This window comes from Zingiber officinale, chromosome 3B, assembly GCF_018446385.1.
Source record: "Zingiber officinale cultivar Zhangliang chromosome 3B, Zo_v1.1, whole genome shotgun sequence".
Taxonomy (NCBI): Eukaryota; Viridiplantae; Streptophyta; class Magnoliopsida; order Zingiberales; family Zingiberaceae; genus Zingiber; species Zingiber officinale.
Genome location: NC_055991.1, coordinates 3,591,698 through 3,605,601, shown reverse-complemented (window position 1 = coordinate 3,605,601; position 13,904 = coordinate 3,591,698). Strand labels below are relative to the sequence as shown.

At 34.4% G+C, this 13,904-nt stretch overlaps 1 protein-coding gene across 2 annotated transcripts; it reads left to right on the top strand.

Annotated features, from left to right (window-relative positions):
- The first annotated feature begins 930 nt into the window (after positions 1-930).
- On the top strand, positions 931-12,504 carry LOC122055528 (zinc finger CCCH domain-containing protein 27-like). Of its 2 annotated transcripts, none has more exons than XM_042617002.1 (8): positions 931-1,068; positions 2,305-2,393; positions 2,650-2,748; positions 6,286-7,211; positions 7,413-8,543; positions 9,197-9,496; positions 9,960-10,494; positions 12,139-12,504. In XM_042617002.1, the coding sequence occupies exons 1-7, from the start codon at positions 1,013-1,015 to the stop codon at positions 10,491-10,493; spliced, it is 3,135 nt and encodes a 1,044-aa protein (XP_042472936.1). In that variant the 5' UTR covers positions 931-1,012; the 3' UTR covers position 10,494; positions 12,139-12,504. The 2 variants fall into 2 exon arrangements, with proteins under 2 accessions (XP_042472936.1, XP_042472935.1); XM_042617001.1 differs by having other exon boundaries at positions 12,130-12,504.
- Positions 12,505-13,904: the final 1,400 nt, after the last annotated feature.

Sequence of the window (13,904 nt, the reverse complement as noted above, 5' to 3'; positions counted from 1 at the left end):
GGGTCCAACAATCTCTCATTTTTAATGTGCATCAACCCAAGTTCAAGTTAGGGTAAAACAAACAAGTAATAATTTAAACTACTAAAATAGATGGGAAGATGAATATTCTTGCGAGTTGTTTGTAGAATTCAAGAAATTTATAAAAAATGGCCTATTATTTTCATTAATTTTGGATAGAAAATAAGATTGCAGGAACTTAAAAAAATAGATGGGGAGAATATTTAGATAGTAGAATTGGAGAGTGTAGTGAGTTAGAATGGAAATATGTATACACATGAGTGGATATTTATAGATGAAATTTTGAACTAGCTGTTAAAAAATTAACTGTTTTATTCAACTATTAATTTTAAAATTTTAATTTTTAATAAAGAAAATAAAAGAAACACACTCACAATTCTTTAAACACGTTCAAGTGGAGGGATGTTATAACACCTCTCCATAATGAATGTTAATACTAAGAAGTGTTATAACATCTCTATTAACGAGATCAGATCCTCTGTCCCGAGATTCCCGTGTCTCCATGTCCCCTCGTCGATCGGACAGATTAAATCACATATCAAGGATATAGTATACATCACGAGATTATAATGACCGTCCGATCAACGAGGGAACATGGAGAAACAAAAATCTCATGACAAAGGATCTGAACTCTCTATTAAGGAACATTGCAGATGCGTTTTTAAATCCCCTCCAAAGTATCTTTTTCTTTCTAATAGATGATATTTAAGATTGAAAATATTTTAAAAAAATATTCTTTCTAAATATTTTCTATGCCTTTATGGACGGAGCCTGAGCCATGCTAAATTCCAAGTTCCGGTTCATTCAAGCCGAGTCAATTACGTTGCGTGCGAGTAAAGCCGACATGTGACCGGCCCAGCCCGGCCTAGCCGAGCCCTGCATATTGGGCTTTCCCGATCCAACTTCGACCTGATGCAACTCCAAAGGTGGAGACGGTGATCGTTGTCTCCCTTGGTAGGCGAATCGGGCTGTTAGGGTTGTAAGAGTTCGAGAAATGGCACTCGCGAAGGCCAGGGAGATCGTTTCATCCGCTCCCGTCGTCGTCTTCAGGTGCGAATCCTACGTTTCTCTTCCTCGTCTATAAATTGATTTTCTTCGTGGGCACAGGGTGTAATTTTACACCAGTAGGGTTCGATTATCGTGTTTCTTTTTTCTTCGGCGATAGTTTAGCGATTGGTTAGGGTTTCAAGCGCGGACGATGAAGAAGTTTCTGGAGCTAGATTGTAATTAGTAGAAGATATAGGGATTTCAAAAGTGAGATTGGTAGCTGTAAAATCTGTCAGTTATTTTTTTTTCTTTCTATTTCACTAATTGTAATATAAGATTGGAAATTAAGTTATGTTCATTTGGTGGACAAGTTCATGCCCCTTGGATGCTTGCACTCATTGATTTTCTTGCATCCTTTTTAAACTCTTATCTTATCTTTGTCGCTGAATCCCAACTTGTAAATGATCTCCTAATAAACTGGAAGGAATCAGGAGAGACAAAGTGAGTTTGTTCTTGCACACAACCCAGCCATCGGAAGGCCAAAATGAGTATGCAATGGCTTAGGCGTAGAGCTGATGCATGGTTCTTTGGAGTACTTGATGCAATGAACTCAATTTAGCGTCATTGAAAAGCATGCTCTTGTTTTGAATAGCTTGTGTTTTTGTATGAGAAAAATGTCATTGCTTGCTAGTATTAGATGCAGACATATATTTTCTTTTCATTAAAAGGACACCTATAATATGATTTTATATTAAGCATTGTAGTGCTGTTGGTTTAATTCTTATCAATCTACCATCTTGTTACTAATGTTAGTTCTAATACCATACCCTTCTGATTTATTCATTCGAAACATGACAATGTAGGGGGAAACTAAAGGCTTGAGTAAAAATATGATCAAACATATATAATAGTTGACAAGTTAACTAAGATGGATGGATAATACTTGGTTGTATGAAATACCGAAAGAATTTTAATTATTTTGGATAGAAGGGATTGCTTGACCTTTGTTCGTTAGGTATCTATTGTCTTGTCTTTTGTGTATATAAAAACCCTTTCAAGGTCTGCCATTAGAGGCAAGTGGAATTCACCAAAAGACGTGAGGGCACACACATTGGCCTGAATTTCCAGTATCCTTACCATAGGGTAATAGATATTTGGACTCGTTTATTAAGAAACTTTACAGCTCGTTAAATAAGCACTATGGTACATTCATAAAGCTTTATATGCCTTTATCTTTCTCTGATTCTATTTATCTTTTAGTTTTCTCTTGCTTTAAACTAAATGTTTTGTTTATTGCAGCAAGACGAATTGTAGACGCTCCAAATGGGTAAAGGAGTTGCTCACACAATTAGGGGCAGGTTTTAGAGTAGTTGAATTGGATCTTGAAAGTGAGTGCAATTTGTGCATCAATTGAATGGCTCTATTAAGATTATTGCATGTGCGTAATGTTTGTCCAAAATAACATTAATTGAGGTTGCTTCATGGAACTTTTTGTATTCTGTGTGATGCCTTTTATACTCTAGTTTTATCTGATTCTGCCATCTAATACAAACACGAGCATAAAATTTTACTCTTTTTCATAACTTTTCTGGGTGGAGGATTGATTAAATGCAATTCCTGACTCCGTTTATCTTGTAAATGCAGGTGATGGCTCTGATGTTCAATCAGCAGTAACAGAATGGACTGGCCAAAGAAAACTGCCTATTATCTTTATTGGTGAAGGTCACATTGGTATTTGTGAAAGTATGTTCCTGGCTTTTGTCTTTTTTACTATTGATTTGTATTATAAATTTCGGTTTAATCTTCAAACTCTTTGCTGCTTGAAGTGAAATATCTTTTTTATTCAAAGCTGAGATTAATTTAATTCCTAAAGTAACATAATTTTGTATAGCAAAGTGAGGTAGATCATCCACCATTATTATGATGGCCTGCACAAATAGTTGTTTAATAAATACATATCTGAATTTGAGTCACATTAACAAACTCAGTAAACTAACCTCTTAGAGAAGTACAATGTCAAAATATCTCCCCATCCAACCACCTGAAATCCAAATTAATTTTGCATGTATTTACACTCCTAACACTTGAAGTATAATTTTAGACCATCTAAAGCTTATTGGACTAAAACACAATTTAATTAATTGTTTATATGATACTGTCTATATGGTTTGATACATACATTGTGTTGAATATATATAATGTACCATGTAATTTTCAGAACAGTTTGATTATCTATTATAGCCATTATAGCCCATTAGCTGATTTATGTTCTAAGATAAGTTATTTCATGGTGGTTGTGACATGAAAAGGATGAAGATGTACGTAGTTGACAAGCTTTTCCTTGTCCTTACATTTCTTGGATTATAGAATTAATTGATTGAGATTGGTATTGGATTTGAGACTTTGAAATTGGACATGGTTATGGATTTTTTTTTTTTGAAAAGGAAACTATGGTTTGTATAAGAAATCACAACAAAAAACACATAGGTAGTTTGTGAGATAAGATAACTTTTAGTTTCATGCTACAATATAAAATATAGGTAACTAATGCCAAATGAAGTAGAAACTTATAAAGAAAACTAGTTTTCCTAGGTAGCCAAGTGGTCTGAACCACTTAGGCTACCTTGGCAGACTCCCTATGCTTCCTAGACTGCTTTAAAATGGCTGCTTGATCACTTCACCTTGGCAAACCCGTCTAGGCATCCGTCTGCCTATGACACCTTTGTAGACAATGGTTTTTCCAATGTAATACTTAATATATGTAAAGATATTGTCATAATTAAGCCTTTAATTTATCTGATTGCATATGCAATATTTGATAATAGATCTAATTAAGGGTCAATTCAGGTTTAGATTACTTAATTGGTTTTAATTGGATTCAGGTTTGTCTTTCTTGATACAAACTGAAACTAAGGTTTGCATTATCCATTACTAGTGACACATGCATGGCACAGGCCACATTGGCGAAACAACTGGTTTTTGCCTATGCTGACTATTGATTAGTTTAGGTTACAGTATATGATCAAAATGTTAGCATTTCTTCCGTGCTGACAAAAAGTGATTGAGATTTTAAACCTTGGATAAACTACTCTGAAGTTAATGAATGCAAAACGGAAATGACCTAAGCTAGAATAATTATTCCTAGCAAATGTGATGCAAGTAATTACTATGTTTACATAATTCTCATTCCTGTGTTTGATTTGCAAGAATTATATAAATAATAGGCATGAGATGCATAACTAGAAAATATTTTTGCAATCAATAAATTTGATAGGTTGGAATTATTACTAGTTGGGTGATGGGAAAAATAACTAACTTGTATTATAAGGAACAATTATTCTTCTTAATTTTTGAGTCTCTTTTTATGACCCAACATAGGCATTAACTACTCCGTTCAAGGTTTAAAATCTTGACCTGTGTCGAGGTTTCAGTCCTAGATCGGAACGATACGGTTTCGGTATCGTATCATGTGATGCCGATAGAGTTTCGATAATTTTATATATATATATATATATAATGCTTGGTTGTTATTGTATTAATTTATATAATCGACAACATACCTTTCTCAAAATTTTTGAAATAAAGAATAGGTAATCTAAAGTTTTTCCTAGACGTAAATATCAGACATTCATATAAACAAAAATGTGTTTCGATTAGGAATCAAGAATCTACAATGTAAAGAGCTAAATATGTTAATATTCATAGTTCTAAATCTTGCTTATAAAATAAAAAAATTATTATTTATAATAATTATATAAATTAACATAAAGATCATAATTTATATTTAATAATTATATAAATTATTTATTTATTAATTTATATAATTATAGTTTATAAATATTTTAAATTATATATATAGCTTATATTGAATTCTAAAATCATATTTATATATTTACTAAAAAAATTAACAATTATTTTTTTGAATTATTTGTAAAATTTTAAAATCATTAATAAAATTTTAAAATTATTTTGAATATTTTTATAAAATTTTAAAATTATTTTAAATATTTTTATAAAATTTTAATGTACTTTTAACTTATAAAAATAATATAAAGGTTATTTGTAAAATTATTTTAAATTATATAACTATATATTATATAAATTATCTATTTTTTATTATTTTTTTATATTGTTAATAAAAATATATATTATAATATATTAATTTATATAATATATAATAATAATAATAATAATTAATTAGAAATTAAATATTATATATAATATAATGATTTTAATTAAAACATTTAATAATTCCTAACTTTTCCTCTCTCGTCTCGCGATTCTACTGTCGTCTCTCGATTTTTTTTTTTTTTTTTGCTTTGTTGCCTTGTTGCCGCCGCAAGGCTTGTGCGACGAGTCTGCCACGATGCTCGCTTGACGAGTCCGCCGCGGTTCTCGCGCGACGAGTCCGCCGCGGTTCTCGCGCGACGATTCCGCCGCAGTTCTCGCGCTACGAGTCCGCCGCGGTGCTCGCGCGACGAGTCCCCCGCGGCCGTGGGGCTTGCTCGTCGCTCCTCTACAGCCGTAGGGCTCGTGCAAGACCTCTAAGGCCAGCCGTGGGCCTCGGAACATACAGAGTGCCGATGCCGGTTTTACGGGCGGAATGACAAGTTTCGCTCGGCACAAAATGAAATTTTAAACACTGATTCTGTTATAGTTCATCTGGAATTGAATTCATTGTGTTCGATTTGTAAGAATTGTGTACATAATAAGAAACCATGTTTTTGAAATCAACAAGCGATTGGTTGTAATAATTAGTGCTTGGCTGATGGGAAAGGTAACTAAGTTGGATTTAAAGAAACTGTTATTCTTCCTTAGTTTAATTTCGAGTTTATTTTTATGGCCAAACATAGGAATTAGCTATTCCATTATAGTTCACCTGGAATTGAATAGCTATGGATATGCCAGCTTTTAAAATGACCAAACTGTATATGATATGCCAATGTCCTTCAATATGTAAGATTGAACAAGATTAGTCACACAAGTTTCATATAAACTATTTCAAAAACAGTTTTACTTGTTAAAATCTTTCATTAAGCAAAAAATTTCCTCCCACAGTGGTTAGTTAATTCTCTTCGAGTGCAATAGTTCTTCAGATTAAAGCTTTGCTGTTCTCTTATGGTTTTACCAACAATTTTACTGTCCTAAGTGACAGGGAAGCTGTAGGTGCATCAAACTATTCATTTCTTGATCTTTCTTTCTCTCCCAAATATTTCAATTTTTGAGGTTCCATAGAACATGTAATCTTGTGCTTAGCTTTCTGTTTTATCCAAACTATAGGTGCAAAAAACTATTCCACAAGAATATTACAGGCTCTTGAAGATGCATCTATAATCAGAGTTGGCCAGAATACTGATATCGTTGAGAAATTTCAGCTATCTTTTCCTCCTGATGTTGACACAGTACAACTGAGGAATAAGTTGCCTAGTGAAAGGAATTACTCTATGTCCTCTGAACCAGTGAATGATACTGAAGACCAAGAAGCTAGCGATGATGATGATGATCGCAACCATAAACATCGAAGGAGGGATGCACAATCTATTTCTTTTGATGATGATGTTCAAGAACTACCTATGCAGCGGATGAATAGGAGAAGAAGCAAATTTCTTGACAATCGAAAAAACTTTCACGACAGTGGAAACAATGGTAATATGGAGAGTTCTTCAAACTTTGATAAGGGACGTTCTGGCTTCACACCACTAACTCTGGATCCTTATCACTTTGATCCACGGGGTAGAATAAATCCAACATCTCAGAATGACACTTTTTGCACTGCACCCAAAATACGCCCCATGGTAGGAAGAGGAAGAGGAAGAGGTAGAGGAAGAGGAAGGAACATTATTTCCTGGAACCAACAGGATTCTAGATTTAATCCTCTGGACACACTGGATTTTCCATCACAGGTTGTTTCACAAGGTCTACATACACATGTTAGTCTGTTTGGGACAGGTATACCAAATGCTGCAAGTGCACAAAATTCATCTTGGGGTGCATATGGCTTTGTTAATGAAATGAGCAATAGAATTTTGGATCCACTCCAACCACTTGGTTTGCAAGGTGCTCTTCAGCCTACGATCACCCCATTATTTAATCTGGGAATGCCTCATCAACGTTGCAGAGACTTTGACGAGCAGGGATATTGTTTAAGAGGGGATATGTGCCCAATGGAACATGGCGTGCATCGGATTGTTGTTGAAGATGTGCAGGTCCATTTCCTTTATAAGTTGTATCTGATAATTTGGTCAGGATTTGCCAATTTGAATATTTATACTGCTAGAAAGTGGTTTCCATCTTATATTCGTTATGTAATGTCTCTTAAAAATTAGATGATTGTTGTAGTAGTTATTTTTTGCAACAATTAGCTTCCTTTCATTTGGATTTAAATCATTTTATTATTTAATTTGCAGAGTCTTTCTCAGTTCAATCTTTCAGTTTCAGATCGAAATTCACATGTTCCAGGAATTCAAGCTGGTAAGAGACCATTGCCTTCTGCCAATGCACCTTCTGCCCCATTGACTAGCAGCAGCAAATTTGTCCCTGCAAAAGATGGGAAACCCCTCTTGCCTGAGGATTCACTAAAGCTGAATGTGGTTTCATCCTCTTCTGGTTTGGTTGAAGCTGATGTATATGATCCTGATCAGCCATTGTGGAACAATGGGTGTCAAGGAACATCTGAGCCTACCTTAATGCTTTCTTTAGAAAACAATGATGAACCTGTATGGAATGTAGATTCTTCTTTTCAATCATCTGTCCAGGACCAGATTGGCCATAGTAGCAGGTCAGAGATGGGTATAATATCTATTAACAATGCACTTCCTACAAATCTCCTTTCAAATGAAATGAAGGTTGATAAGGAGAACTCTATAGTCAAAGCTTCTGCTACTGTTCCTGAAAAACAATTTACCACAGAGAAGAGTCAAAAACCGACAACAAATCACCATAATTCTACAAGTAACAGTGGTAGGATGTCTCAAAAAGCTTCACGTACTCTCTATGTGCATGGTATTCCTCAAAAGGACAACACAAGGGATGCCCTTCTTTCCCACTTTCAGAAGTTTGGTGATGTTGTTGATATTTACATTCCACAAAATAGTGAAAAAGCTTTTGTTCAATTTTCAAAAAGGGAGGAGGCTGAAGCTGCACTTAAAGCGCCTGATGCTGTGATGGGTAATCGGTTTATAAAACTCTGGTGGGCGAACCGTGATAGAGCTTTAAAGGGGCCGAAAAATTTTCTCCCCAAAGTGTTACCATCTTTTGTAGGGCTGACCGCCCGCTGTCCATCTCGTCCACTTGCTACTGGGAATGAAAAAGGGGATACGTCTTCTCCACTTCCACATGAAAGTAAATTGGCTGCTCCTGAGATTTTAATGTCAATCCCTGTTCCAAAAAGTTCTGCAAACACTTTAAAGATAAATTCTCCTGGAAAGAAAAAGCTTGATGGTTTGGAGTCTTTGAAAGAGGAACTTCGCAAAAAGCAGGAGAATTTAGCCTTAAAAAGAGAGGAGTTTCGTCGCCAATTAGAAAAATTTGAGAAACAAGTAAGCTTTATTATTATTATTATTATTATTATTTTGAGTCAGCTTTATTATCTCTTAGATGAAGGGGAGCCTTGGCACAACGGTAACGTTGTTGCTTTGTGACCAAAAGGTCATGGGTTTGAATCCTAGAAACAATCTCTTGCAAAAAGCAAGGTAAGATTGCGTACAATGGATTTTTCCCCGGGACCCCGCATAGCGGGAGCTTCGTGCACCGGGCTGACTTTTTTTTTTTTTTTTTTATATTATCTCTTAGACATCTTTTAGTCGACAATTGTTTGAAATTGCACTCTTCTCTTAGCAAAGGACTGGGAGTAATTTGGGCTGCTGCTGAATAATTTCTGCTATAGGAGAGAATTATTTTATGCTCTTCCATGAAAATTAATATATATATTCTTCTTCTGTGTTCATTATTTTGGGGGAAGGGCAAGAATAAGGTGCTATTTGTTATTGACTTGTGTGGATAACTATCTAATGCGCTATTTAGAAAATCTGAAACAGTTAAGGCTCTGTATATATACCTTTACATATGTTTTTAATTTGTTTTCTAAGCTATGTTTGAATGAAGTTTGATGGGATTACTTGCTCTGGTTTTCAGTCATCATATACTTAATTTTTCATATAGGAAATTTAATACCTTTGTGTTCCATGTGCAGGCTGTTTTAGTCAAAAAGGGTGAAGTGACCTTAGAACCTGCACCTAAAAGACTTAAACCGAATTTGAGCAATGAAGGTGAACAAACTGAACCATCCAGAGTGCCAAATATTACAGAAGGTGCACAGAAACACATTCATAATACTCAAGAAATCAGAAAATTAGTGGACGCTACTGTTTCATGTACTGCAAAATCAAATTCTACAGTCATGGGCAATTCCAGCACAGAACAAATAAGTCATCAACATTTGTCTAAGACTTCGTTCAGAGTTCTTCCTCCTCTTCCGGCTGGTCTTACAAATGTATTGTCTCTCTTCAGATACATGCATATGCACCATCCTCATAATACCTAATTGTTAAATTTGGATAGAGTATTCTGCACATTGCATACATGCATTACATTCCAGGCATTTGTGGAGAATTTTGACATTCTCATTTTGTGTGGGAATGACAATTCTTGGCCTTGTATATGGCTTTAGGAGAATAATCAGATTGTTTAGAGCCTGCTTGCCTAACTACAGCTTCAGTGCTTTTATGGCTTCAACCTGACTGAATCCTATGATGTTGAAAACACACAACCTTCTCTTGATATACTCAACAAGACACACTCTAAACATTTATACATGGTTGATTTAATGGTGGTTAACCTGATCCATATTGCTGTTCTTGAAACACCTGGTGTAGAGTTTGCATGGAATATTTTAAAAATGCTCAACTGTTTTCACTGTCACAGTATTATATTATTGTTTTTTTTTCCTATTGTAGGTTGCTGATCTGAGGGATCATTTTGCAGTATTTGGTGATCTCTCTTCTATAGCATTAGAAGAACCTGAGGAAAGAAAAGAGAATGTAGGCATGATGACGCCTGAAACTTTTTGTGCTCGTGTAATTTTTTCCTCCTGTGATTCTGCTGAGAGAGCTTACACAATTGGTAAATTTTGGCAAGGCCATAATTTGCATTTTATGTGGCTAAATGATCCCAGTAGCTCAAAAAATTGCAGCACCCAAGAAGTATTAGAACCGCCTGGATCTTCAATTGTGACTGTTGAAGTTAACCCCAGAACATCTGCAACTCCACAAATCCAAAGAAATTCGGAAGATATTGCCCTGGCTGAGTTAATGGCTCCTTTGGATGAGAAGCCTTCTTCATCTGTGGACAATGGGCATTCCCATTTTGAGGATGGGTCAGAGACTCCTTTAATGTCGACCCATTCTAATTACAGTATAAGTGAGGGGAGACAAACTATGCCTGATGTCCAAGTTGTGGAAGACAAAATGGATACTGGTTTTGCACAGTAAGGTATGCTAATTTTTCTTTGTAGTAACTTGGATCTATATCTTTTTTTTTTAGTCTATGTACAAATTGGCGAAAGAGAAGTCTCTGTATACAAACTGCTACTTATTTTTCTTTTTTGAACACAGCATTATTTATTTGTTTGTTGTTTTGAAAAAAAAACTTATTGTTTGAACAAACTGTTATTATTCGATATTCTATCTTATAGGCTTTAACTGGGACATAAGTCACATTTGAATATTATTGATCCATAGAGAGTTGAGGTGCTTTCTCTAGCAAGCAGTGCATTATGAGCAATAAGGTTACCTATATAGTTACAAAACTTGAGTTTTAATGAGACTTGGTGAAGTTGTAAATCAAGAGTGAAAATTAATCTCGTGTGCTCTGCTGGAATTTGAGCAAAGGTTGACCAAAAGTTGGGTAGAACATTTTAGTTTTCCAAAACCAACCTAATTTGTTCAATTCTCAACTACTTTTGCACTTATCTTTACCAAATTTTAATTATTTCCATTTATTTTCTTCTAAATATCCGTGTATACTAATTTATTTAGATCTAAATATAGGCATATACTAAATAAAATATATTTTTGGTCAAACTACATCACTTTTGATAATGTCCTGATATGTCATCTACATATCAGCTCCTTCTCAAAGAACAACACTGCAGGTCTATAAAAAATTTTGTAAAGAAATAATGAGAAGAGAAGAGGAAGTGAGACCCACTTGTATAACATTATAATTGTGCCTTCACTAGAAAGCAATTTTGTTTCTGATATCACAATAAAGTGTTTGAGGGAGTTGTGGTTCATGTGGATCCTTCTACTTTTGGCCTTGAAAAGGAAAAGGCAGGGAGATATAGTGAAAGGAAATAATTGACTTATGGTTAATGTTCTCTTGTAGCTAGGATCGCTAGATATCAATTGATTCTAATAGATGAATATTTCTTTTGCATGCCAAGTTATGCAGTCAAAATTCCTGATTGTTTGTTATTATTACTCAGCAGTTGATCTTATCCAGCTTGGTTAGCAGTTGGATACATTGTGGATTGGTCCAAATTTAAGTTTCTGATGTGAAAGTTGAGTGATTTGTATTTAGTTCAGTTTATCTATAGGTCTTTATTGGTTTTCATTTTCAAGTTGTGTCAAAGTGGATAGAATGAAAAGCTCCACGAAGAGTATGCTATAATTCAAAGTTTCAGTTAAAAAAAAAAAATGATGAACTAAGTAATACCGGAGGAAGTTTGTTTATCTAATAATTACACATACCATTTAAAGATTAATTTTTAAGTAACATGCCTGTATGTTACTTGTTTGCTTAGTATAAAACCTTTTCCTTCCTTGGTACACTACCAATGTCATGGAAAAAATGACATACCTGCGCTTTGCTATTTAACAAGTAAAAGAAATGTTAGTTACTCGTTTTGGGAAGCTAGCTATTAACAAAGGTATATCAGACACCTCCAAGTTCATTCTTATTTAGCTCATAGTATGATTGAATGAATATTAAGGTACGGCTTTTGTTTTTAAGAGCAGTGGAGCAATAAATGAAGCTAAATGGATTTAATTTCCCACTCTATTTATCTGTTTTTTCATTGGTGTTTTCTGATCTCCTAAGGAATCACACAATGACCATTGTGTGCAGCTGTTTCAGGAATTTCTTGTGTGGATCAGTGGATGTTTCCACATACAAAATAGCCATGCTACCAAGTCTGGTAAGATGGATTATGTGCCACTCGTTCATGCTTTAATGCTGGGGGGAAAAGAATATCCACCAGCAGCCTGATCGTGTTAGTTTGGAACAAATTCAGCTCAGAAAACACTCGAGAAATTAACGAGAAAATAGCTGGTAGCCATCTGTAACTTCTCAACTCTTTTATATTGCTTGTACGTTCTTGTTAATGCAAATATTACTAAAATCTTTGTTATTTTGGTGATTGACTGCTAAATTAGGATGCTCAGTGAGCTAATGCACAGGCTATTGTTATAATTAAAGAGATAATCATTGTTTTTCCTTCAAGGAGGTGAAAGCTAATCGGTGATATTATCTGAGATCTTATATTTTTCTCCTGTTATATTTGATTTGTCTTAAAATTTAGGCTTCTTGATGGAATGCCATCCAATAAACCCATGTGTGAGTCCTTTGGTGCATATCTGAGTTTCTATTTGATTACCTGATTTGAGTTAGGTGAGTAGATGTAAATCAGAAGCCAATATTCTGGAATGAACTTGGCTTTTTATATTTGTTTTGATGGTTTGCAAATTTATGGTAATGGTTTTTGGCTGTTTACATTGTAGGTATAAAATATTATTATTTTGTGTGAGTTCCAAATTTCAATGCTAATGATACAGTTTTTTATTTTCTATCGTGCTTACGTTTTTAATATTCTGAGTGATTTAAATGAGCTAAAGTATTTAATGAGTGGAAAAGTTTACTGGATGCAGATAAAAATTGTTTCCCAATTTTATGGAAGATGGTGAAAAAAAGGTAAAATGAGAGATGGAAAAAAAGTTCAGTGTGGGAGAGATAAAAGTCAAGAGATTAGTGAAAAAAAACTCAAAAAAAAATGTTTAGATGAGAAAAAAAGAGAGTAGAGAAAGATTGATCTGGGTTTTCAAGAGGACATTTTGAATGTTCAGATTCTGCATGTGGCCATGCTTTGTATCTTTTAGTAGTTTCTAATCTTCCATTTTCCACTATACAGAAACTGCATGATTCTTGTGTAGGGATTTGGTGCCATGTTGTTTTCCCCTTCAAGCTCATTTTTCATGAGCCTGCGAGGCAGATGACTCGATTGGTTATGTAGATTGATCTCTGTTTGCAGTCATCTGGCAATTCATGATTTACTTTTGCGTGTGTTCATCATGATCGAGATAGAATATATACGTCGTTTCATTCCTTTCCCAATGATCGATATAATTCACAACTTGATGCATCAAAAAACATGTGGGATTCTCTTTTGTCAAGACATCAAGCGTAGAAAAGGTACGTCCATTATTAAAGGTGCATCATACTTTTATCCTATTTTTCAGATGAACGTCTAAATCTTTCCTAGAATTCAAATGTATCATCGCTGCTAGGTCTAAGTTTAAATCTTTATTGAATTTGCCCACCCGCTTTCACGTGTGTGAATCATCTGCTGATTGAAGATCAGACAAGCCATGCCATGTCATGCCATGCATCTTAAATTAATATAAACAAGTTAATCATGTGGCCAATCAAATTGGGCCAACCTAGCCCTAAGTGATTCTCAGTCAACCCATCTCTCTCTAGAGTGTCGTACACTGACCATTTTGGTCCATTATAATTTCCTTGTCAAAATATCTTTTACTAATTTAATTAAAATATTTAAATTTTATTAAAATTATTTTAAATATACTTTAAACAGCTGTTATATCTATAAATATTTTTTATCAACT